This window comes from Chiloscyllium plagiosum, unplaced genomic scaffold (genome assembly GCF_037043375.1).
Source record: "Chiloscyllium plagiosum isolate Xiang-an unplaced genomic scaffold, Cpla_swu_hap1 HiC_scaffold_13, whole genome shotgun sequence".
NCBI classification, from domain to species: domain Eukaryota; kingdom Metazoa; phylum Chordata; class Chondrichthyes; order Orectolobiformes; family Hemiscylliidae; genus Chiloscyllium; species Chiloscyllium plagiosum.
Genome location: NW_028270151.1, coordinates 83,474,964 through 83,501,091, shown reverse-complemented (window position 1 = coordinate 83,501,091; position 26,128 = coordinate 83,474,964). Strand labels below are relative to the sequence as shown.

At 45.2% G+C, this 26,128-nt stretch overlaps 1 protein-coding gene and 1 pseudogene across 3 annotated transcripts in view; both read left to right on the top strand.

Annotated features, from left to right (window-relative positions):
- LOC122556272 (alpha-1,4-N-acetylglucosaminyltransferase-like) overlaps positions 1 to 10,887 on the top strand; it is a 29,157-nt pseudogene extending 18,270 nt beyond the window's left edge.
- Positions 10,888 to 11,808: 921 nt separating this feature from the next.
- The window catches only part of dzip1l (DAZ interacting zinc finger protein 1-like), a 208,655-nt gene continuing 194,335 nt past the window's right edge, over positions 11,809 to 26,128 (top strand). The window contains exons 1-2 of one of the 3 annotated variants that reach the window (XM_087993854.1): positions 11,810 to 12,022; positions 14,847 to 14,908. Coding sequence is in view for 1 of the 3 variants with exons in the window: in XM_087993852.1 (XP_087849978.1) it covers positions 25,178 to 25,267 (90 nt within the window). In the remaining 2 variants the exon portion in view is untranslated. Of the gene's footprint in view, positions 12,023 to 14,846; positions 14,909 to 25,135; positions 25,268 to 26,128 lie in introns of those variants that run through there. The other 2 variants (XM_087993855.1, XM_087993852.1) reach the window with 2 other exon arrangements.

The following is a 26,128-nucleotide window of genomic DNA, read 5'->3' as shown; positions in this document are numbered from 1 at the left end:
CCTGATTTGTTAATACAGATATTTCCACCCTTCAAGTTCTTCCTAATGTTTGCACTAAGTTTACACTATTCCAAACAGATTTTGTTTTAGTGTATAACACCTCTTTGAATCCCCCAGTGAATGGTTATTCTAATGTTCAGTCCCTGCTTTACAAACAAAAATGAAAAATCAATAGTTGTTCACATGGTAGCATATTTATGGGTGGCACGGTGGCTCAGTGGTTAGCATTGCTACCACAACACCAGGAACCCAGCTTCAATTCCTGCTCCGGGCGATTGTCTGTGTAGAGTTTGCACATTCTCCCCGTGTCTGCAAGGGTTTCCTCTGGGTGCTCTGTTTCCTCTGACAATCCAAAGATGTGCAGATTAGGTGAATTGGCCACGCTAAATTGTCCATAGTGTTCAGGGATGTGTAGGCTAGGTGCATTCGTTAGGGGTAAACGTAGGGGAATGGGTCTGGGTGGGTTACTATTTGGAGGGTCGGTGTGGACTTGTAGGGATTCTAATTCTAATATTATGATTGCCTTGCACATTTGACCAAGTGTGGCATCAAAGAACCTGAGCAAAATGAGAGTCAGGAGTAACTCTCTATTGTTTGGAATCTGACAAAAAAAAATTGCTTTTGATTGTTGGCGGTCTGTCATCTCTGTCCTAGGTCATCTCACATCTTCAGGGTAGTGTCCTAGGCCTAAAGCTGCTTCATCAATTACCTTCCCTCCATTATAAGGTCAGGAATGGAAATATCTACTGATGATTGCACAATTTCCATCACCATTTGCAACTCAGTTACTGAAACAATCCATCTCCAAATACGCAAGACCTGGATAATATTCAAGTTTGTACTGAGAAATGGTAAGTAACATTCACACCACACAACTGCCAGGCAATACCATTTCCAATAAAAGAGAATCTAACCGTCACCCTTTTAAATTCAACAATGTTACCCTCACTGAATCCCCCATTATCAACAACCTAGGGGTTTCCACTGACCAGAAACTAAATGTAAGTACTGTAGCTACAATAGTAGGTCAGAGATTAGGAATCCTGGATTATGTAGTTTACCTTTTGACTTGCCAAAGCCTGTCAATTATCTATAAGGTACAAGTCAGGAGTGTGATGGAATACTCCACACTTGCCTGGAATGGGTGCAGCTTTAATAACACTCAAGCAGCTTGGCACCAAAGAGGACATCTCTCCTCCACCCCACCTCACCCCAGATCCAACCCTCCAACTCAGTATCATCCTCTTGACCTCACCTACCTGTCCACCTATCCGCTCCACTCTCCTCACCAGCCTATCACAATTACCTCCCATCTGTATCCACCCAGCACCTTCCTACCTATCTTCCTCCCAGCCCCACTCGCTATTTATCTCTCAGCCCCCTTCCCCCTCCACATTCCTGATGAAGGGTTTATGCCCGAAACATTGACTCTCCTGCTCCTGCTGCCTGACATGCTGTGCTTTTCCAGCACTACACTTTTCGGCTCTGACTCTCCAGAATCTGTAGTCTTCAGTTTCTACTAGCCCACTTCATTGTGACCACATCCATAAATAGACATTCTCTGCACAACCAATACCCAGTAGCAACAGTGTATCTATGAGATGCACTGCAGAAATTTACTATGACTCCTTAGATGGCTCCTTTCAAACCCATGACCGCAATCATCTCGAAGGACATCAAATACATAGGAACACCACCAATGGCAAATTGGTCTTTAAGCCACATCCCATTCTGTCTTGGAAATGTATCATTCCTTCAGTGTTGCTGGGTCAAAATTCTAAAACTCCATGGCATTGTGTGTCTACCTACGGCATGTAAACTGCAGTGGTCAAGAAGTTAGCTCACTATCATCTTCTCAAGGGCAACTAAGGATGGTCCAGCTTGCAGTGCCCACTTCTCCTAAATGAATAAATATTAAAATTCCAGTCATGGACTCCTGTCTAAAGTTAGGGAGACGTACTCCCTGAGTAAAGGATCTATTATTTTGAGCAGAAGTGAGGAGAAATGTTTTCACTCAGAGGTTGTGAATCTTTGAAATGTTCTAACTCGGAGAGTTATGAAGACAGAGTCGATGAATATACCTGAAACAAATATTGATAAAGTTTATGGGCATTGAGGAGAGGAAGGCAAATGGAGATGAGGAGGGTGGGTGGAGTGCTGGAAAAGTACTGTCATGACTTTATTAAATGACACAACAAGTTTGAAGGCCTGTTCCCAACTCCTACCTTTTAAGCTTTAAGTTCTTCTCTAAATGCAGTTGTGATTTCCTCACCATTTGCTGGATTACTAATTCTTTCACAACAGCTCGATGATATTCACAAACCCAATTAGCCTGCTGTCTATCATCTCCTCTCAAACCTTAATGTACCGAGAGTATTCTGATAATTCGTTGGACTCAATTAAAAGACTACTTGCATTAAAACAGCCTGAATGGCCTCACTTAATTGTGGTTATACGTTAAAGGCTCTTGTGGTGCAGTGGTAGTGACTCTACCACTGACACAGGAGTCCTGGGTGAAAGTCTCACCTTGCTTCAGTGGTGTGTAACAATATCTCTGAACAGTTTGATGAGAAAATATGGTGGTACTGTTTTCTTGTTCCCAGAACTAGGAACCTCAGCAATGCTCAATGATTTCTTCTGGTGAATCGGCTGTACCCTGAGAAATTCCTTCACAATGGGTCAAACGTTGTTGGGAGGAGCCTCATTTTTGACGTCACACACTTACTAATTTGTTAGCCAATCCATAATTCAAAAGAAAAGGACTAAAAAAGATATTCTTTGATCCAAAGCAACATGTTTCTGTTATTCTTCTGATTATATGAAGGTAATATAGGGAAGCATTCACTAAGTATTTCCATCTTCCTGACCTTTATGCACAGAATCATTGGTTATATATTATATGGGTCAAGAATGTTTGTACATATTGTGCACCTACACTTGCTGTTCACTCACCTGCTTCCCAAGGATTAGTGGAATGATTTGTAAATACAGGTGGGTCTTCTGCTTGTTATTTATAACGTTATCATTCATTTTTCTTAAGTCTTTTTTCTCTACTTCTTATTCTACTATCCTTCTTTTTTATTCCCTGATATTTCCCTTGATTTTACTTCACTCTCTTCCCTTCTGCATCCTTCAATGCTTTTTTCTTGTTTCATTGGTCAGGCAGCCAAGCTACTGGATAATAGAACATGTAACATTCACAACACAAAGTATCAGCTTTCAGCATTAAAGTCCAATTAAAATTGTTTGCTGACTAATATCAATGAACTCTAAAGTTGGTGGGGTAGACCTTCGGTACCTAATTCAAATTCAAGAATAAAGGAGTGATATTTTTTCCAACTGTACATGGCTTTTTGAGACCACGTCTGAGGAACTATTACTATGTTCATCTCTTAACTTCTCTCAGAGGCAGCAAAGTTTGATGAGATCAATGCTTGGGAGGAGTCGATAAAGTGTGGCGCTGGAAAAAGCACAACAGGTCAGGCAGTATCTGAGGAGCAAGAGAGCCGACATTTCGGGCCCAATCCTTCCTGATGAAGAGTTAAGCCCAAAATGTCACCTCTCTTGCTCCTCAGATGCTGCACGACCAGCTCTGCTTTTTCCAGCGCCACACTTTATCGACCCTGACCTCTCCAGCATCTGCAGTCCTCACTATCTCCTCAATGCTTGGGATGAAAGGCTGGATTTACAAAACAAAATTTAGCAGAATGAGAAGTGAACTAACTGGAACAAACAACATTCTGTTAGAAACTGACATATTAGGTGCTGAGATGCTGAGAGGCTGTTGCAATTATTAGAAATTTGGGACAAATGATCATAGATAAAAGTTGGCAATATAGAACTGAAATGAGTTCATAGAATCAAAGAATCCCTACAGCGTGGAAGCAGGCCATTCGACCCGTCAAGTCCACACCGACTGTATGAAGAGTGATCCACCCGGACCCACTACCCTACCCTATAATCCTGCAGTTCCTATGGATATTCCACCTAGATTAAATATCTTTGGACTGTGGGAGGAAACCGGAGCGCCTGGAGGAAACCCACGCAGACACGGAGAGAATGTGCAAGCTCTACACAGACCATTCAGCACCATTTCCCCTCTGGGACATGGAATTTTATAAGACCATAAGAAATAGGAGTGGAAGTAAGGCCATTTGGCCCATCGAGTCCACTCTACCATTCAATCATGGCTGATGGGCATTTCAACGCCACTTACCTGCACTCTCCCCATATTTTCAAAGTCTAGAGTTGAATTTGACTGTGCAATCTACTAACTTTGAGGTAAAAGCACTACTATTGAGCCACAGCATTCATCACTAAGAAGACACCTACAGTGACTAATTATTGCACAGCAAGGACCCCAACAAACAAGCAAAAGCAATTGACTTGGTAGGCTGTTTTTCTGGCTGTGTTGACTGGGGGAGGGAGTTTTAGCCTGGGCATTGGGAGAACTCCTTGCAGTTACTCAAAGAAAGCAATGAAATACTCCGACAGTTAAATCATGCCAATTTAATAATTATTGGCCAGCACAATTACTAGAAGGATTGACATAAAATCTGGGGACGAGAAAAGGAATTTAGCGGGGCAGCCAATACTAACATCTACCCACCCTAACACACTCAATCCCTATTAGTGACATAACAGGTCAACAGCGCATTTAATCTCACTTTTGTTTTGTTCACTAACAGGATCTTAGCATTCCTGACTGGGGCCAACATTTTTGCCTGTCCCCAGTCATCCTTGAGATGTGGTGGTGAGCTGCCTTCTTGAACCACTGCATTTGGAGAAGGTACACCGACAATACTGAGGGGGTCCCAGGATGTTTGACCCAGTCATACTGAAGGGATAGCAATATATTTCCAAGTCAGGTGGTAGGTGGCATTGAGGGGAACGTGTAGGTGTTGGTGTTCCCATGTATCTGCTGCCCTTGTTTTCTGGATGGAAATGGTCATGACTTTGGAAGGTGCTACCTAAGGAGCCTTGGTGAATTTCTGTAGTGCATCACGTAGATAATGCACACTGCAGCTACTGAGCATCAGCGATGAAGGGACAGGATGTCCCTGACAAAGGACTTATGCTGAAATGTCAACTCTCCTGCTCCTTGGATGCTGCCTCACTTACTGTGCCTTTCCATCGTCACACTTTGCAACTCTGACTCTCCAGCATCTGCAGTCCTATTTCCTCCTAGGAGATGTGTTCATCTCTACAAGATTCCTACCTGATCTTCTAACCACAGTACTTTTGCAACTAGTCGAGATTGGCTTTTGGTCAATGGTAACCCCCAGGATGCTGATGGTGGGAAATTCACTGATTGTGATGCCTTTGAGTGTTAAGGAAAAATGGTTAGATTCGCTCTTGAATTCTCTCTTCGATATCCACAGTTCTTAGTTTATTTTATATTAGATTCTCTTTGGTTGGACATCATTATTGCCGGGCACTTGTCGGCCTGACCCTAGATATTGTCCAGATCTTGCTGCATTTGAGCAATGAATTGCTTCAGTATGTGAGGACTCATGAATAGTGCTGAATGTCGTGCAACCATCAATGAACATCCTCACTTCTAACCTTCTGTTTGTGAGATCTTACAGTCAGTCTCTGAAATTAAAAACAGGAAATGCCAGATATACTCAGTAGGCCTGCCAACATTTGTGGAGAGAAAGAAAGTACCTGCAAAATTTTTTTTAAAATCTAGGGAGCAGAAGTAGATTAATTGGTCCCATAAGTCTGCTCTGCCTTTCTGTAAAGGTATGGTTGATTAAGTTAAAAATCATACAACACCTGAAAGCCAGTACTTCCAAATAAACCTGTTGGACTATAACCTGGTGTTGTGTGATTTTTAACTTCTCCACCCCAGTCCAACTCTGGTTCCCCTACATTATGGTTGATGTGATAGTTGACTGGCTGGTCCACTCCCTTTATTCGTTTGACTCCATCAAGGATCTATCTAAACCCCGCCTGGGTGCTTCTGACCAGAAATGAGAGTCCCTGAGGGCTCACCTCATTGAATCAGTGAAAGAACAATAAGATCAGTGAACTGTGACTTCAACTCCCTGGTTCTGTCTCTGTCTCTATGCAGATGCTGGCTGACCTGCCGAGTATTTTGAGAATTTTCTATTATTGATTAGGGTGAACAGGGACCCTAGATGACAGCTCCAGGGCCATTACATAAGATTTGACACTACTGCAAACAGCACAGGATCCATTCGTCAGCTGTCTCTTGCACTGTTATGTCAAACAGCAATCTCAGAGCAGTTTAGCTGCATGCTGGACCCACTCTTTATGAAATATTCTAACCATACTCTGGAGTCAATTATAAAGGACAAAATTATGACACATCTGGATAGCAGTAACAGGATAGGTCAGAGTCAGCATGGATTTATGAAGGGGAAATCATGCTTGACTAATCTTCTGGAATTTTTTGAGGATGTAACTCTGAAGATGGACCAGAGAGATCCAGTGGATGTAGTATACCTGGACTTTCAGAAAGCCTTTGATAAAGTCCCACATAGGAGGTTAGTGAGCAAAATTAGGGCGCATGGTATTAGGGGCAAAATACTGAAATGGATTGAAAATTGGTTGGCTGACAGGAAACAAAGAGTAGTGATAAATGGCTCCCTTTCGGAATAGCAGGCAGTGACCAGTGGTGTGCTGCAGGGATCAGTGCTGGGACCACAGCTTTTTACAATGTACATTAATGATATAGATGAAGGTATTAAAAGTAATATTAGCAAATTTGCTGATGACACAAAGCTGGGTGGCAGGGTGAAATGTGAGGAGGATGTTAGGAGAATACAGGGTGACCTGGACAGGCTAGGTGAGTGGACGGATGCATGGCAGATGCAGTTTAATGTGGATAAATGTGTGGTTATCCACTTTGGTGGCAAGAACAGGAAGGCAGATTACTACCTAAATGGAGTCAAGTTAGGTAAAGGGGCAGTACAACGAGATCTAGGTGTTCTTGTACATCAGTCAATGAAAGCAAGCATGCAGGTACAGCAGGCAGTGAAGAAAGCAAATAGTATGCTGGCCTTCATAACAAGAGGAATTGAGTATAGAAGCAAAGAGGTCCTTCTGCAGCTGTACAGGGCCCTGGTGAGTCCACACCTGGAATATTGTGTGCAGTTTTGGTATCTAAATTTGAGGAAAGACATTCTGGCTATTGAGGGAGTGCAGCGTAGGTTCACGAGGTCAATTCCCGAAATGGCAGGACTATCTTACGCTGAAAGATTGGAGCGACTGGGCTTGTATACGCTTGAGTTTAGAAGGATGAGAGGGGATCTGATTGAGACGTATACGATTGTTAAAGGATTGGACACTCTGGAGGCAGGAAGCTGATGGGTGAGTCCTGAACCAGAGGACACAGTTTAAAAATAAGGGGTAGCCACTTAGAACAGAGTTGAGGAGAAACTTCTTCACCCAGAGAGTGGTGGGTGTATGGAATGCTCTGCACCAGAAGGCTGTGGAGGCCAAGTCTCTGGATACTTTCAAGAAAGAGATGGATAGAGCTCTTAAGGATAGTGGAACCAAGGGTTATGGGGATAAGGCAGGAACAGGATACTGATTGAGGAATGATCAGCCATGATCATAATGAATGGTGGTGCTGGCTCGAAGGGCAGAATGGCCTACTCCTGCATCTATTGTCTATTGTCATTATAAATGGCCAAGGAACAGAAGAGAACTTGAGCAGCAGGTTTTAACAAGCCTCTTGAAGGTGGAGAGATGAAAGGGAAAGTTTAGGGAAAACCCCCCAGGGTATAGGAGTAAAATGATAAAAGAAATACTTAACATTTTATTTCAAACAAATACATAATTTGTGGCTAAAGAACAGGATCCAATGGGAATGAAGAATGATTAAATAATAACTATTCGTATATTTACCGACAGGGTAAGATCTCAAGTGAAACCTTTTCAGGCTTATCATTGATTTTAAAAAGTATTGTTTAATCGAGGTACTCGCCTAACCAGAAGTCATTCACCTTTTGATTCCTCCTTGTTGAATGTTGTAACTCTGTTTCGTTTCACTCCACAAGCCTCAGCAACCCAAGATAGTAAGCTAAGTGCCTGCAGAGGAGAGTTCATCACCATTCTGAACCATTCCTCACCACACAGACTCCTAGCACTGGCCTCAGTAATTGTTCAGGATTGGTGGCATGGTATTAGATTCCCCGTCTCTATCTCGGGATGGTTGAGATCGATTGCAGCACACCCTCCATGTTTTGCGAGTGGCAACATCTTGGCAGAAAACAATGAAATTTACTCCTTAAATAGTGAACAGAAGCAAAGTCATACTAATTCCTCAGGAGAAGCAGGGTTAAGAGGGCATGTAAAATTTGGACCAAGGTTGCACATTAACTCAATCCTCATTATATATTTGGTTCTGTTATCCATATTACATAATATGATTGGCAATTAAATAGCAAAAAATACAGCAACTGAAGAGAGCAGTGGAGTTGATGAGAACTACTGCGCAGCCCAAAGTGATAGGTGATGCAAAGCAGAGACTCACAGCACCATCACTAGCACGAGGCTGTTACTACAATGTGCCGACTTTAATGCAGGCAAAGCAAGGGTTCTTCACTCAGAAAGTTGTAAATCTTTGGGATTGTCTAATCCAGAGAGCAATGGATTGTTGCACAAACCAAGCTTGAAATCAACAGATTTTCAGACACTAAGGGAACCAAGGGAAATGGAAATTGGGTGCGAAAGTGGAATTGAAGTTGAAATCTGCCATGTTCCTTGCTGCTCCTATTTACTTCTGTTCTGAACGAGACCCTGCAAGCAGCGAAAAGGATTTCCAAATCTGAAACGGTATTATTTTGGCCATGTTAATAATAATAAGATTTCCTTGTCACGAGCATAACGGATGCTGGGCTAACCATCAACTCCTGCTAGAAAAATATTTTCTAGAAAAATAAATCAATCTCACCAAACTTTGTTCCTCTCCCCAAAACAAGAAAGCTGTGACCCATCAATACCAAAAGGAACACATGTGAGATTGCCATTCTGAGGGAAGAAGGCAGTAGACCCTGATCTCAAATGGGAACCTCCTCGCTGAGGATGGGATGGCTCATTGAAAGTTTTCAGCACAAGACTCGCATAGTTTCTGGAGAGTGAGCAAGAAAACTGCAGAGTCCGTTCCGCCACAGTGCCTTAATAAACCTTGTATCAACTGACGAGAGAGGGGGGTTGCTACAAAGCTTGAGGCCAGTCCCATCACCGTCTTTCTCGTCATTTAATGTGGCCAGTGAAGGGTGGCATAAGCATGATTATCCTTCCAGTCTAACAGCAGAACCTCCAGAGAATAGGTGAGCAACTTTACTTTGGTAATCATTCAGAAATGACCACAGCGAGAGATGTGGGTTTTGGGGGGGACACTGAGTGTTTCAGGAGTATTCTTAGTTTGTAAATAATTGGCAAAAAGCTTTTCTCTGCAATGATTTCGAAGGGTTAAAGGAGGAATTGTTGGGTAGTGATGGGCAATGGAAGTGGGAACACACCCCAAATAATTATCTTTAACTCGATAGGTGATCCCTGATTTGGGACAGTACTGGGTTCACGTGCTGTCAGATGCCTGCAGACTGGCTCTGCTGTGGAAATACGGTGGCATCTACCTGGACAGACATCATATCCTTAAAGCCACTGCCTTTCACAAATTTCATCTGTGCCAAACAGGAAAACCTAGCAAATGGTTTGGCCCTAGGATTTAGCCAACACCACAACTTCACACAGAACTGCATGATCAATTATGTCAATAATGACGAGGGTGAAACCTGGGGTTACCAAGGCCCTTTGTTAATGAGTCGTGTATTGAGAAGCTGGTGTAAGACTGATGATCTGGGTGAGTTTGTTGGTGCAAAGCTCAATGGCATTTCTTACCTGCCTTCCATGTTATAGAGTCATAGAGATGTACAGGATGGAAACAGACTCTTCCATCCAACCCGTCCATGCTGACCAGATATCCCAACCCAATCTAGTCCCATTTGCCAGCACTTGGCCCATATCCCTCTAAACCCTTCCTATTCATACACCCAACCAGGTGCCTTTTAGATGTTGCAATTGTACCAGCCTCCACTACTTCTTCTGGCAACTTATTCCTTACACGTACCATCCTCTGTGTGAAAAAGTTGCCCCTTAGGTCTCTTTTATATCTGTCCCCTCTCACCATAAACCTATGCCCTCTAGTTCTGGACTCCCCCACACCAGGGAAAAAAAACCTTGTCTATTTACCCTATCCATGCCCCTCATGATTTTATAAATCTCTATAAGGTCACCCCTCAGCCTCCGCGCTCCAGGGAAAACAGCCCCAGTCTGTTCAGCCTCTCCCTAAAGCTCAAATCACCAACCCTGGCAACATCCTTGTAAATATTTTCTGAACCCTTTCAAGTTTCACAACATCCTCCGATAGGAGGGAGACCAGAATTGCACACAATATTCCAACAGTGGCCTAACCAATGTCCTGGACAGCTGTAACATAATCTCCGAACTCCTATACTCAATGCTCTGACCAATAAAAGAAAGCTTATCAAACGCCTTCTTCACTATCCTATCTACCTGTGACTTGACTTTCAAGGAGCTATGAACCTGCACTCCAAGGTCTCATTGTTCAGCAACACTCCCCAGGACCTTACTTTAAGTGTATAAGTCATGTTAAGATTGGCCTTCCAAGTTCTTCTATCTGAATCCATATGAGGGGTGGGAAATATACTTTGAACATTGGACACTGGAGGATATCAGAGCCACTTTCTCAGATATGTACGGGACACATATCTGGAAATATTTAAGCTTTGGAATCAGGATAATATGACTGATGGCAGAGGAGTTCTACTCCAATACGTTTTCCATAAGTATCTTCCAAGAACATTCAAAGCTTTTTACCAAAAGCAGTGATTCAGTTTAGACTTGTGCTCTAGTACGCTACATAATGTGCCTTTACTTTATGAGCTGCGAGCTGGGGAAAGCCTGCAGTTTCTCTTCCTAACAGCACCGAGGGTGAACCTACACTACGTGGACTGCAGTTGCTGGAGAAGGCCACCTTGTGCCTGGTCTCTTAAAAAAAATGAGTTGGAAATCGGTGCCATATGTATTTTGGTCCCACTGCCAGCCTGTTTTCACTGCAAAAAATGCTGGACATCACAGTGTGCCAGGCAGCATCCGCAAAAGGGGAATCAAGCTAAGGTTTCTGATGAAAAGTCATCTAGACCTAAAATGTTAGCTTTCTTTCTTTCCGGATGCTGCCTGACCCACTGTGATCTCCAGCACTTCCTTTGGTTTCAGTACAGATTCCAGCATCTGCTCCTATTTTCACTGCATCCTGACACACTGGGCCCGACCGACTGAAGGAGTACATTAGAAAAACCGTCTGAAATTTAATACATTCTTGAGAATTGAGACAAATGTGTTTCTTATGTTTGATAGTTATTACTGCTGCTAGCTTGATTGTTGCTGTTTTCTTGTCGAAGCTGTTTTATCTGATTTCTTTCAATAAATTTGACTTGGAGAAAACAGCATGTGTTTTTTTTAAAAATGCAAATCTTCAGTGCAGCTACGTTTGTTGGGTAGGAGAAAATCAAATAGTGGGGCAAACAAGTCACTGCAGTGAGAGGGTGGTTGGAAATGCTGTATATCACTGGTCGTGCTCACAGTATCTGCCTAAGTTCTTGGTGGGAATGCAATTAATGGTGAACATTACCAGTTGAGGAAAGGCCAGTCTGTGTTGTACTGGACTTATATAATTGCCATATTGCAGTGTCAGTAGGAACCACAGCCCACAGCAGCAGCGTTATGGTTATTTACCGACAAGATCTGTGCACTGGAACGGTCTCCCCTCTCTATTCCTGCTCTCTCTCATCTTTCCTCTCGTCCAGCGCTCGCTTTGCTCTTCCTCCTCCCCCATGTTCGCCTTCCCTCTCCTTCCTTCCTTCCTTTCCTCTCTCTCTCTCTCCCTCTTTCCTAGACGCTGGAAGTTTGAGCTCTCTCTGATCCTGAGCTCATTTCCTGTCGGTGTTACGGAGCGGATCGCAGGGTGAGTGAGTGAGTGAGAGAGAAAGAACTGGGGATGGAGGGAGGGAGGGAGAGAGAGAGAGAGACAGGGAAGGATAGAGGAGGTGGGAAAGAGGGAGTGAAAGAGGAGGAGGGGGAGGAGAGGGATAGAGGCAGAGGGAATGTGAGGGAAGGAGTGTGAGACCGCTCTAGGAGCAGCCACCCTGGAGAGAGAGAGAGAGACAGACAGAGAGAGAGAGAGACAGAGAGAGAGACAGAGAGAGCTTAGCCCCCCGGAAGGTTGCTGTGATTCTCCCTCCAACCCCCCCGGGCTACACAATAACTTATTCCACCCCCCACCCCGCGACAGCCATCCTCCCTCCTCCTTCATCATCCTCCCTCCTCCTTCATCATCTCTTCCCTCTCTTTCCTAACATCCCTGACTTTGCCCCCCCCGATTTCCTCCTTCCACCCATTTATTTCCCCTTCCCTCCAGTTTCCCCTCCCTCCCTCTCAGTTCCACTTCACTCCCTCTCAGTTCCACTTCACTCCCTTTCATTTCCCCTTCTCTCCCCCCATTCCCCCTTCTCTCCCCCCTTCTCCCCCTTCACCCCCTCCAATTCCCCCTTCTCCCCCTCCAATTCCCCCTTCTCCCCCTCCAATTTCCCCTTCTCCCCCTCCAATTTCCCCTTCTCTCCCTCCGATTTTCCCTTCTCCCCCTCCGATTTTCCCTTCTCCCCCTCCGATTTCCCCTTCTCCCCCTCCGATTTCCCCTTCTCTCCCTCCGATTTCCCCTTCTCCCCCTCCGATTCCCCCTTCGCCCCCTCCGATTTCCCCTTCTCCCCCTCCGATTTCCCCTTCTCCCCCTCCGATTTCCCCTTCTCCCCCTCCGATTCCCCCTTCTCTCCCTCCGATTTCCCCTTCTCCCCCTCCGATTCCCCCTTCGCCCCCTCCGATTCCCCCTTCTCCCCCTCCGATTTCCCCTTCTCTCCTTCCGATTTCCCCTTCTCCCCCTCCGATTTCCCCATCTCTCCCTCCGATTTCCCCATCTCTCCCTCCGATTCCCCCTTCGCCCCCTCCGATTTCCCCTTCTCCCCCTCCGATTTCCCCTTCTCTCCCTCCGATTCCCCCTTCTCCCCCTCCGATTCCCCCTTCTCCCCCTCCGATTTCCCCTTCTCCCCCTCCGATTTCCCCTTCTCTCCCTCCGATTTCCCCTTCTCTCCCTCCGATTTCCCCTTCTCCCCCTCCGATTTCCCCTTCTCCCCCTCCGATTTCCCCTTCTCCCCCTCCGATTTCTCCTTCGCCCCCTCCGATTTCCCCTTCTCCCCCTCCGATTTCCCCTTCTCCCCCTCCGATTTCTCCTTCTCCCCCTCCGATTTCCCCTTCTCCCCCTCCGATTTCCCCTTCGCCCCCTCCGATTTCCCCTTCGCCCCCTCCGATTTCCCCTTCTCCCCCTCCGATTTCCACTTCGCCCCCTCCGATTCCCCCTTCTCCCCCTCCGATTTCCCCTTCTCCCCCTCCGATTCCCCCTTCTCTCCCTCCGATTTCCCCTTCTCCCCCTCCGATTCCCCCTTCTCCCCCTCCGATTTCCCCTTCTCCCCCTCCGATTTCCCCTTCTCTCCCTCCGATTCCCCCTTCTCCCCCTCCGATTCCCCCTTCTCCCCCTCCGATTTCCCCTTCTCCCCCTCTGATTCCCCCTTCTCCCCCTCCGATTTCCCCTTCTCCCCCTCCGATTCCCCCTTCTCTCCCTCCGATTCCCCCTTCTCCCCCTCCGATTTCCCCTTCTCCCCCTCCGATTTCCCCTTCTCCCCCTCCGATTTCCTCATCTCTCCCTCCGATTTCCTCTTCTCTCCCTCCGATTTCCCCTTCGCCCCCTCCGATTTCCCCTTCTCCCCCTCCGATTTCCCCTTCGCCCCCTCCGATTTTTCCCTTGTCTCCTTCCGATTCCCCCTTCTCTCCTTCCGATTTCCCCTTCTCCCCCTCCGATTTCCCCTTCTCCCCCTCCGATTCCCCCTTCTCTCCCTCCGATTCCCCCTTCTCTCCCTCCGATTCCCCCTTCTCTCCCTCCGATTCCCCCTTCTCTCCCTCCGATTTCCCCTTCGCCCCCTCCGATTTCCCCTTCGCCCCCTCCGATTTTCCCCTTGTCTCCTTCCGATTTCCCCATCTCCCCCTCCGATTTCCCCTTCTCCCCCTCCGATTTCCCCTTCTCCCCCTTAGGCTGGGCCCGGCCGGTGGAGAATGACTCCACTGGTTTCAGTTCCTGGTATAAGAGAGGGGTTGTGGGTGGGTGTTTGAGAAACAGAAACCTGAAATCCCTCCACCACTTTGGGGAACCTGAACAGATGACCGCTGTTCTGTCCACCCTTGGATGGGGGTAGGGTGGGCTGGGACGTCATGGTGGTATTGGGGATGTCAGAGTGATGGGCTGTGGCGGAGGGGTGGCTAAGTTAACTCAGAGAGATAGCATGCCTGCCACATTGTGTACAGTCGCTAGTCAGAGATAACTTGTCTTTGGGCCAGACAGGTACTGGACCAGAGGTGTGTGTGGCTGAGCTGTGCATTTTCAGGCAGCTCTTTGTACTGTACAGGTAGAGTGATAGGTGGGTGTTAACTTATTGAAGTGCAGGGTAACTATAGCGATTGGGGTAAACAGCGTCTGGCCTTGGCACTGTTTGTATTCAGCACAGGCTTGTGTCTCTCAGTCTCTTCCTGTTCTGTCACACCGTCACAGATTTTAGTGAAAGGTTTGTACTATGTTCCTCCTCCTGAATCTCTTGTCTTTTTTCTGTTTTCTCCCCCTGTGTAAATGTTTCTGGTATCTTCCACCTCCTATTTGGCGACTTCCTTCATATCATGTCTGCCTCCAGGTTGGAGTGTCAGTTTGCAGGAGCTTTATCACTATGGCAACAGAAACTGATACTGCATCTCAGTGAGTACATGCGTGTTTGTGTGTGAGATTGGGTTCCTCAGCTTCTTTTAATGCGAACTCATTGCTGCAGATCAGAGCAATGGTTGTTGCTTTCCAGATTCTTGCCCTACCCTTGTCAGACTGTGCCAGAGCTGCCCTGAACACTCTGCTCATTTCTAGGAAGAGGGTATCGGTTGTTTATTTTCCTGAGGTTGCTTGAAGGTGGTGTGTTTGGAGTAGGTTGTGGAGTTGTGAGTTCACAGTTGGTGATGGAATTGGTTCTGTAAGAGGGATAGGCTCCTTGTTGGAGGAATCCACCACAGGACAACCTTTCCCATTCAGAATGCCCCCCACAGAGAGTGGTGGGTGCGTGGAATTCACTGCCAGCGATGGCAGTACAGTCAGATACATTAGGGACATTGAAACGATTCTTGGCTAGGTACGTGGATGATAGTACAATGAAGGGTATGTAGGTCAGTTTGATCTTAGGGTAGGATAACAGGCTGGCACAACATCGAAGGCTGAAGGGCCTGTGCTGCACTGTTCTATATTCTAAAGGGCACCCATGCCATTTGTATTGCCAACAGGGCACCAGGAATCTTGCAGCTTGCATCAGGGTAGGGGAACATGTGAGTCTGGCTATAAAGTAGCATGGCTGATTCTTAACTGTGTTGTGAAATGGCCACTCATTTCAAGGGCAATTAAGGATGTGCCCATATCCCATGGAAGGATAATTATTAAAACTTCCTTCTGTTTTCTGGCACTAAGTCACACACATACCTCCTGAGGGGAATGGGAAGAAGGGACACTCAGTGGTCCACGGCTCCATTCTCCTCACATGTTGCCAACACAGAGGCTTGGTACTTCCCTGACTATAGGACTGTTTGAAGGCAACATTATCTTCTGTATTTCCTCGCTCTAGAGTCAACAACAGTGTCAGAGGAGGGGAGGACTATAACATTTCCCACAGCAAACCCACCATATCAGCCACTCCACTGCACTGCAAAATTGGTTCAACTTGCAAAAGGCAATTGGGAATGGACTCACAAGGTAAAGGGTTGCAAGGGGACTAATTGGATAGGCCTTCCAAAAAGCTGGCACAGATTCGATAGGCTGAATGGCCCCCTTCATTGTAAGACTATGTGCTTTTAAACGCCTTCATTATATCAACCATCGATCTGTTTTTTTTTGGACTCAGTCAATCCTGGTGCTACCTGGAACATTTTTATATGGTTATGGTTACCTTGACTAGATTTTTATGACTGGTGGCTCGAGTTGGGGAAATTTCCTACCTTGACAAACCTGGAATGTGTTTGAAGGGCCCATTATTCCTAAATTCTGTCTCCAGAGAGATGATGACTGATAGAATTGGGCTCACTAACTCTGGAAGTAGAGAGTAGTTGGCCTTTGGGATGGGTGAATGTCCAGAGAGATCGTTTAGAAAGTCCATCTTTGATCTCTGGGATCTTGCTTTAGAAGCTGTAGCCCTCACTGCTTACATTCCTTTCACATCTGCTCCCACCACCACCTCCCCCATTCTCTCATGCTACCTACATGCCACCTACTCAATACCAATTCATATCCTGCCTTCCCCTTGCCCCATCAAAGCCCCATGTTACATCCATGCCAAGTCCGGACCTTGCCAGTCCCCATATGGCTTCATAATGTCCCATGCATTCCCATAGTAATTCACCCAGGAAAGGCAGACCTTGGGGTCCATTTGAAGAGAAAAAGGATCTTCAGACAGTCAAATACCCTCAATCTTTTTTACAGCTAATCCTTTAATACCATCTTTAAACTGCTAGTCAAACTATGAACTCAATCTCTCACTGATTTGTGTTGTTTTGGCTTTTGAAACTCAGTCAAGCACTGACAACACAAAAACATGGGAAATATGAACAGAGAAACTGTGGGAAAGTGTTTTGTTCTAACCTATACCAGATGACCTGCCAATCAAAGCAGTCTAGCAGACTATTTTTTTAACTCTCACTGATAGCGCGAGTCTTTTTTTCAAGTTTAAATATCAAAGGACAAACTGACACTTAAACAGACTTTGTCCGCCTCCTCAAGAGCGTTTGTGTCTATTCAGTCCATTCAGGACTCCTAGCATTGGTTTAAGGCTCTTGAAACTGCCATAACGTGATGTTTTGAACTGAATATGTCCCTGTTGAGTTTGGGTTTGTCACTTGCGCAAATCATGTTGCACACCCCTGTCCTGACACAGGGAAAATTGGATCTGTTGGAAATCAACCTGGGACTTTTGCATCTGGGTCCCACCCAACAATTTAAAAAAAATCTGTGGAGGCTTTCTGACTCTGTGCAAGTTGTCCCGCAATTGTTTCGGCTTCTAAACCTAACCTACAGGTGTATAAAAAATAAAGCGGTTTGTAGCGAGCCCTTGCAATGTGTCACTTCAAGGAGAGTGGAGACTGAGGTTTAAAGGGTGGTAATGATCTTATGTCAGTTTTCATTAACCTATCAGTTCTATACTAAGAGGGTAGTGCATCTATAGCTTTATAAATGGTCACTTGGTCTTTTAGTTTAAATTTAGTTTCTTGAGCACGTACTTTCATGCATATTGCAGCAGTGTTAGTTGCATTTGTCCTGTGCGATTGTTCTAAGACAAACGGTAGTCTTGTGTGCCTTGGCATGTTGTTTGGTCAGTTGTTTCCAAGCACTCGGTAGCAACTGATACAACATAGCTGCACAGAGGGAATATTTGTTGTTTGCTGCAGTTTTGGACCTGGACCCAGCCTATAAAAAGAATGGTAAGGACTCAAGAATTAATTGTGACTTGTGTAGTGTGTGCCGTAGAGTCATAGGAACGTAGGAACATTGGAATGAGGAGCAGGGCTAGGCTATTCGTCCCTTCAACCCTACTCCACCATTCTATAAGATCATGACTGATCATCACCTTCCTGTGCGTTCCACCCCCTTCCTCATGGCCCCCGATCCCCTTGACTATCAAAACTCTACCTAACTCTGCCTCGAATAAATTCAGTGATCCAGCGTACACAAATTTCTGAGGAAGAGAATTCCACAGACAAACAGTCTTCTGAGAGAAATACAATTCTCCTGATCTCCGTCTCAAAAGGGCGACCGCTTATTCTTAAACTGTGTCTGCTTGTTCTTACCTTACCCATGAGAGGAAACATCATTTCAGGATCCACTAATCAAGTCACCGGTGGAAATTACATGTTACAGTAAAATCTCGTACCGCTCTGCATTATGAGACATGTCAAAAATCCTAAAGTGATACTTCATGGAACTTTGTGAATCCATGGCTATTTAATGCTAACTACTCTCCCTTGAAACTGCTTCTGAATAGAGTGGTACTTGGCGTGTTTGCTCATCCCAAGGTTGTGGATATTGATATATATCAACATTATTGGATCTCCAGGTCTATGCGGTTGACAATGTTCGAGTGATCAATGACCCACTGACAGAACACCAACAACTCTCACTATAGCTGATTTTGAATTAGATGATTCGATGTGCACATCCAATCAAAAAAGATGAAAAAGGAACAGAATGATTTTGAATGATTGCCAGCCAAGCTGGACATAGATGAATAATCCTTGACTTGCTGCTTATAAGTTGTGTCCTGCATGCTATTGGACTGAGGGGAGGTGGCAGCTTTAAGGTGTACCAAGATACCCATGCATTGAAACCGTGCAGTCTGAGAGTCTGCAGTGTAGTTATGAATTATAGAATCCTTACAGTGTGGAAACAGGCCCTTCGGCCCAACAAGTCCACACCGGCTCTCTGAAGACCATCCCACCCAAACCCATTCCCCCACTCAACATTTACCCCTTACTTAGTGCATCTAACACACACATCCCTGAACATTATGGGCAATTTAGCATGGCCTATTCACCTGACTTGCACATCTTTGGACTGCGGGTAGAAACTGGAGCACCCGGAGGAAACCCACGCAGACACGGGGAGAATGTGCAAACTCTACAGGCAGTCGCGTGAGGCTGGGATCAAACCCAACTCCCTGGTGCTGTGAGGCAGCAGTGCTGACCACTGAGCCACTCTGCCGCCCTGAGTTAAATCCCTTGTTTGGCCTTTAATAAAACTTGAGCTCCAGGCTGTCAACACAGGTGTAGGCCTGAAGAGGGTGAGAATTTACTCCAAGTAAAACATTATAGTAGTTAAACATACATTTGTAATTTAGTTATATTTTATTCCTTTGAGTTGGTGCCTATATCTAATTGGTAATTTTCATTCTCACTTTTCTTGCTTTTGATTGATTTGATTGGTTTTCTTTGTTGTCATCTTGTGATTGGGTAATCACAGCCTATCATGTAGACATATGTGCAATTTTAAAGCTGTGACAATTGAAATATAATAGAAAGTAAAAGATTTCACATTTGCCTAGTAACTTCTCATAATATCATGTTTTTCCTTTGGAAATCTCTTTATCATGTGGTTTGATTAGATTACATTACAGTGTGGAAACAGGCCCTTTGGCCCAACATGTCCACACCGACCCGCCGAAGCGCAACCCACCCATGCCCCTACATTTACCCCTTACCTAACACTACGGGCAATTTAGCATGGCCAATTCACCTGACCTGCACATCTTTGGACTGTGGGAGGAAACCGGAGGAAACCCACACAGACATGGGGAGAACGTGCAAACTCTACACAGTCAGTCGCCTGAGGCGGGAATTGAACCCGGGTCTCCAGCGCTGTGAGGCAGCAGTGCTAACCACTGTGCCACCCACCATGTCACAGACAATTTGGGTTTGAGACACACTGGGTGTGCGGAAGGTAAAGTCAAGAACTATCTTCAGGCTTCAACTTAATAGTAACACTATCTATTAGATATTAATTCTAAATATTCCTTTGTGTGATTATCACAGCTATACCAGGCTCTGTTCTTACAGTTACAAAATATAAGCGTATCTTCTCTGTGTGTTCATATCCATGCATTTATATGAATCTTCCAGAATTCTAGTTAACTGTAGTGTAGTACAGTGTAATGTAGTCCAACTCTACCTACACTGTGCTATTTACACTCAGTGATGTGCAGCTCTGGGACATCATTGGAAGGCTGCTCCGTGGGACAACAACTTCCACCTTGAGTACCTTGTCACGAACCGCGGATACTTTCCAAAAATACTTGGGAATGATATTAACAAGGTAGAAGCCCAGAAATGCTGGGAAAATTCCAGCTGAGACGAAGAGATTAGGAACCTTGTGCTGTTTTTCTATGATAGCTGTGTCTAGTGTAGACCCTCCTCACCATTGCCCCCTTTGTTCAGACTGGTTAACAGAACTGAATTGAATTGAATTTATTTATTGTCATGTGCACTGAGGCACAGTGAAAGGCTTTGCCTTGCGGGCAATACAGGCAGATCACAGAGTTAAGTAGCGTAGATAAGTAAATAATAGGTAAACAGCAGCAAAAACAAAAACACAGTTACAGGCAAATGTTGAGAGTTTAAGAAAGATCAAAAGACCTGCATTTAACAAGTGAAATGAAAAGAGAACCTGGATGCTGAAGACAGAAATTGCAGGGAAACCTCAACAGGTCTGTTAGTTTCCGTGACGAGAAAATAGAGTTAAAGTTTTGGGTGCAGTGACCCTCTTACAGGCAAGCTGTTTTAACAAGCTGTTTTGAATTTGCAAAACAACAGCAAGTATAAACTGTTGCAGCACAGCAATATTATTATCAGGGGGCTTGGATGATTGTCAGGAGTTATTCTGTAATTTCAGATTGCATGTACTTTCTTGCACAGTGCAGGAGACTGGCCAAGTGCCACCTTTAGGTTTGTCTTCTATAAAATAAATGACATTGTAAATTTATATGAGGAGTGTTAAGTAATTTTTATATGATAATGCTAGCAAAAGGCCTACAAAGCATTTTTGTAACCCACCTTCCCTGTATCCCGTTCCCCGCGGGAGTATAACTGACTCACATATCTGCTAGCCTATGCTACACACTCTCTTGCTTTCTTTTTCTCTTAGACTCTCTCCTCCTCATTCTTGGCACCTCCAGCCCTACAGTTGGCAGCTATCCCCTCTCCCAGCACCTTCTTTTCCCTCCCAACACCATCTCAATGTATCAAATATCTTGTCCTCTCTTTCCCTCTCTGTCTATCTTTCTCTCTGGTTCTCTGAATTTCTCTCATTCCCCCTTTCATTCTCTCTTTTCCTTATCATTTCAGTAGGAGCAGGTTGTGTGTAATGTGGAAGAGCTCATGGTGCTGCTTGGTATTTGTCTGTACATGTACTGAGGATATCTGACTTGTTTACACTTGAGTGTCTGTGTTCAGATCTTTGCAGCAGTATAGGAAGTGACTTAACAGGTTTTCTCCTTCAAACTGCAGCTTCCCTTCTGAGCCTTGGGGAGTTCCATGAATCTCAAATGCACTTGATCGACTTGATATAGTATTTAACAGAGCAAAATGCTTCACGAAGGCCACTTTGGCATGGTGGCTCAGTGGTCAGCGTTGCTGCCTCACAGCACCAGGGATCCAGGTTTGATTCCAGCTTCAGACGACAGTGCAAACTCCACATACACATTCTCCTCGTGTCTGCGTGGGTTTCCTCCGGGTGCTGTGGTTTCCTCTCACAGTCCAAAGACGTGCAAGTAGTTGGATTGGCCATGCTTGCCTGTAGTAACAAGGGATGTGTAGGCTAGGTGGATTAGTCATGGGTTAAGGGGATGGGGTGAGTGTGGTGGGATGCTGTTTGAAAGGTTGGTGTTGACTCAATGGGCTGAATGGCGTGTTTCTACAATTCTATAAAGGGGAAGTTGATTTATCGTCAAAGATGTGAATTTCCAGGAAACTTCTGCTGTGGATTGGGGAGCACTGTGGTTCAGGGAAAATGACCCCACATTCTGGGATAACCTGCCTATCCAGATTTTTATTGAGTCACCTACCACATTCTGGACCACTATGTCCCTCCAACTGAAGGATAGGGGATGGTAAAAGATGGATATTTGGTGCAGTGTGGAGTTTGTAGTAGTTGGGGCTGGGACCATTGAGATATGGAGCCACTGGCAGATGGGAGCAGAGCTTTCATTTGTTGTTGGACAGAGATACAGTGAAGCTTGACTGGCGCAGGGCGACATGTCATAGGATGATGCGGATGAAGGAATTTCGGAGGCGTTGCATGTCCGTATGATGGAGTGTGGGAGGCTGGTGAAGAGGGAAAGAGAGAGGAAGTACTTGTAGTTGGAGGGATTGGTAGGGGCTTTGGCAGTGGGTTTGGGGCCAGCTTGGGGAATGGGTGATGTACACATAGTATGGCTCAACTCAGTCAATAGGGTAATTTAGCTTAGCATGGCTGAAAGAAAGCATCTGGAGAGAGGTGCTGTTGGACAGATTAGGAGTGATCGAGTTGTGAATGAGGAAATATTCTGTCAGTTTAGATGAGCCAGAGCTAGTGAGAGTGTTGTCCACTGTATATGTAGACATGTATGGATAATGTCATTATACTGTAAGACGTAGGTGCAGAGGTAGGTCTTTCAGCTCATTGAGTGCATTGCAGTATTCAATGAGATTATGGCCAATCTGATAATCCTCAACTCCACTTCTCTGCCTTATTCCTGTAACCCTTGATTCATTCAAAATCTATCTCAACCTAAATTATTCATAATGGTGTAGTCTCAACAGCCCTCTGTGGTAATTAATTCCACAGATCCACAACCCTCTGAGAGAAGAAATTCCTCTGCATCTCTGTCTTAAATCTAATATCATTTATTGTATCCGTTGCTCCCGATGCGGTCCCCTCTACATTGGGGAGACTGGGCGCCCCCTAGCAGAGCGCTTTAGGGAACATCTCCGGGACACCCGCACCAATCAACCAAACCGCCCCGTGGCCCAACATTTCAACTCCCCCTCCCACTCTGCCGAGGATATGGAGGTGCTGGGCCTCCTTCACCGCCGCTCCCTCACCACCAGACGCCTGGAGGAAGAACGCCTCATCTTCCGCCTCGGAACACTTCAACCCCAGGGCATCAATGTGGACTTCAACAGTTTCCTCATTTCCCTTTCCCCCACCTCATCCTAGTTTCAAACTTCCAGCTCCATACTGTCCCCTTGACCTGTCCGGACTTGTCCGACCTGCCTAGCTCCTTTTCCACCTATCGACTCCACCCTCTCCTCCCTGACCTATCGCCTTCATCTCCTCCCCCACTGACCCATTGTACTCTATGCTACTTTCTCCCCACCCCCACCCTCCTCTAGCTTATCTCTCCATGCTTCAGGCTCTCTGCCTTTATTACTGATGAAGGGCTTTTGCCCGAAACGTCGATTTTGCTGCTCGTCGGATGCTGCCTGAACTGCTGTGCTCTTCCAGCATCTGGTTTCCAGCATCTGCAGTCATTGTTTTTATCTCTGTCTTAAATCTGAGACTAAGCCCTCTGACCCTTGACTCTTCCACAAGGGGAGATGGCCTCTCTACATCTACCCCGTCAAGCCCCCTGAGAATCTTGTGTGTTTCAATAAGGTCACCTCTCATTCTTCTAAACTCCAGCCATGAATGTGGACTGGGGAGCTGTTTGTGCTTTGACATGCAGAGAAGTGTTGAGGATTGAGGAGGAGGTAGCTTGTCATTGAGGAGGCTGAGACTGTGCTCACTGCCCAGGAGATACCAGGAGGACTTCATTGTGAGGAGCCTAGAGATACCTTATTGTTGAAAGTGGTCTCTCTGGCCAGACAAGGGAGGTGCGTCCAGAAGCTTATATTATTCAGTGTTCAGAATATGAAAAGACAAAAGTATAGAATGACAGTGGGGACAGTGAACAAACTGTGACAGAGATGAGCTTTGAAGAACTGAGGTAAGGATGATGTTGAACAGATCAAGAGTAACATCTGAGTGAGCTTGTCAGAGGAAACAAAGTGTGGGTACAATAGGAGAATCATAGAATAAAATCCCTACAGGACCAAAGAGGCCCTTTGGCCCATCCTGTCTGTATCAAAGAGTAGCCCATCCAACCGAGCTCCCAGCCCTATACTCATAACCCCACATTTCCCATGGCTAACACACCTAACCCTGGATATTATGGGACAGCCCACCTACCCTGCACACCTTTGGACTGTGGAAGGAAACCCCATGCAGTCAAGTGGCAAATGTGCAAAGTCCACACAGACTGTTAGCTGAGGCTGGAATCAAACCCAGGTCCCTGGCGCTGTGAGGTAAATGTGCTAACCATTGAGCTACTTGCAGAATCTATGAATCATGTCCTTCTCCAGGTGAGGCTGATGATGAGGGATCAGCCATGAGCATGGTATTCTGGAGGGTAGACTTGCCAGTAAAACAAATCATGCACATGCAAACCAATGAGAGTGGTGTCAGGGGTGAGGGGTGGTTGATCTTCCCTTCTGGAATACTTAGGCTTGTTGCCAGCTATGGCACAAGTGAGACAGCAGAGAGGGTGCCTTTGTGATGAAGTTACTGCCAACAGCAAAGATAGTCTTCATGCAAAAGGTCTGTTACTATGCTGTATATCTCTCTGACTCTATAATTGCAGAATGTGCCAGTCAGAATAGAGAATTACCAACCACAGATTCCATAATACTCACTGAATCTGTCTGGAGGGATCTGAAATCAGGGTGTACCTTTCATTGTGCCTGTTCTGAAAACAAATGACTTGCATTTATATAGTGCCTTTCACAACCATTTTAAAGTGCTCTAAAAGCCAATTAAGTCATGTTTTGATGTGTAGTGACTGCTGTAATGTGAGCAACCTGACGATCAGTTTGTACACAGCAAGCTCCCACGCAGTAATAAGAAAATGCCCTATTTTAGTGATACTAATCAGGGTATAGCATTGTTGAATTCTTTTTCCTGAGATCCTTACATACTTGATCCAACTGCAACATGCCAACTTCTGTGAACAAGCACAATTTATTAAGCACAGTACAGTACAAGCTTTGGAGCAACCCTGAATATTCTTCGCCATGCTTGTGAGGCGTGTCCAGGGAAGCTCTCTGAACAAAAGAAACAGTCCTTCCTTTATACAAAATCTTTACCTCACAGTTCGGTAATGCCCACAAAACAACCCCCAGTTACTCCCTCACAGTCGCATGCCATTCAAGATACAATGCAGTGACCACTTCACCTCCAGGAACAATGCAATGCAAATCATTCCTTCGTGGTCAAATCTGTTGCAAATCAATTTTTTTTTGTAACTGTAGGGGAGTAGTCAAATTCCAGCTCTAATATTCTTATTGATTTCTGAATAGGGGATGAAAATGTAAATAGCAGGAGATGACAATGTAAACTGGCTTCTGAGTAACGAGGAAATGGCCATGCAAATGGCATTGAATGCTGAGAGATGGGAATGAGATTTCCTTACAATCGACCTGCAAATCAGAGACATCCCACCCTAGCCTCGGGACATCCAATTTCCTGCAGGTCAGCAGAGCAAGTTAACTCTTTGATATCACAGTATTGTCCAGGACAGCAAGGACAATTTCCTTGCTCTTCAAAATGGCACTATTGGATCCCTAGCGTCCACTTGAGGCAGATAGGCCCGAAATTCAACTGTAAAGACAGCACCTCTTGCGATTCAATGTTCCCTCCTCTGAGTTGCTGTGGGATTGATGTACAAAACATCGCAAATAGAGGAGGCTGTGTAGTGCTGTATCTAATATTTGGTTGAAGTTGATTCTTTACCCAGGAAACTTTTTATTTTCTGATAACTATAGGACCAGGCGTGTTCTGGTTGATCAAGAGGTCCACGTAATCAATGTATAAACAGAATGCTGGGTTGTACACATCATTGTTCTACTGTATTTACAGCATAAATTACTTAAATAATAAAGCAACTTTGTCTTAAATAAAACTTACTGGAAGAGAGCGTTCTCACTCACAACCTCAACTGACTACTCGTGGTAGGGTGTGGTATTTGAGGATAAATTACCTAAAAAAACCCTAACAAGATTGATAATGTAACTGAGCTTTCAGTGAAGCAGCAAATCCCATTGCAAAACATTATCATTTAACTTTGCATAGACATTGTGCTGATGAGTACGTAGTTATCAATACAAATGGAATGAGTAAATCCCGACAGAGTATAATTATTTCAGGGCAGCTGGTTAGCTCAGTTGGCTAGATGGCAAGCATGCGGTGTGCGTTTCAATGCCTGTTCAGCTGAATTAAACTCGGGAATTGCTTACGTGTCCCGTTGAAGACTCAAGACATAAACAATGCTTTAGGAATTCACAAATCATCAAAGATATGATCTGCAGACAATGTCTTCAGGCTAAAACTTAA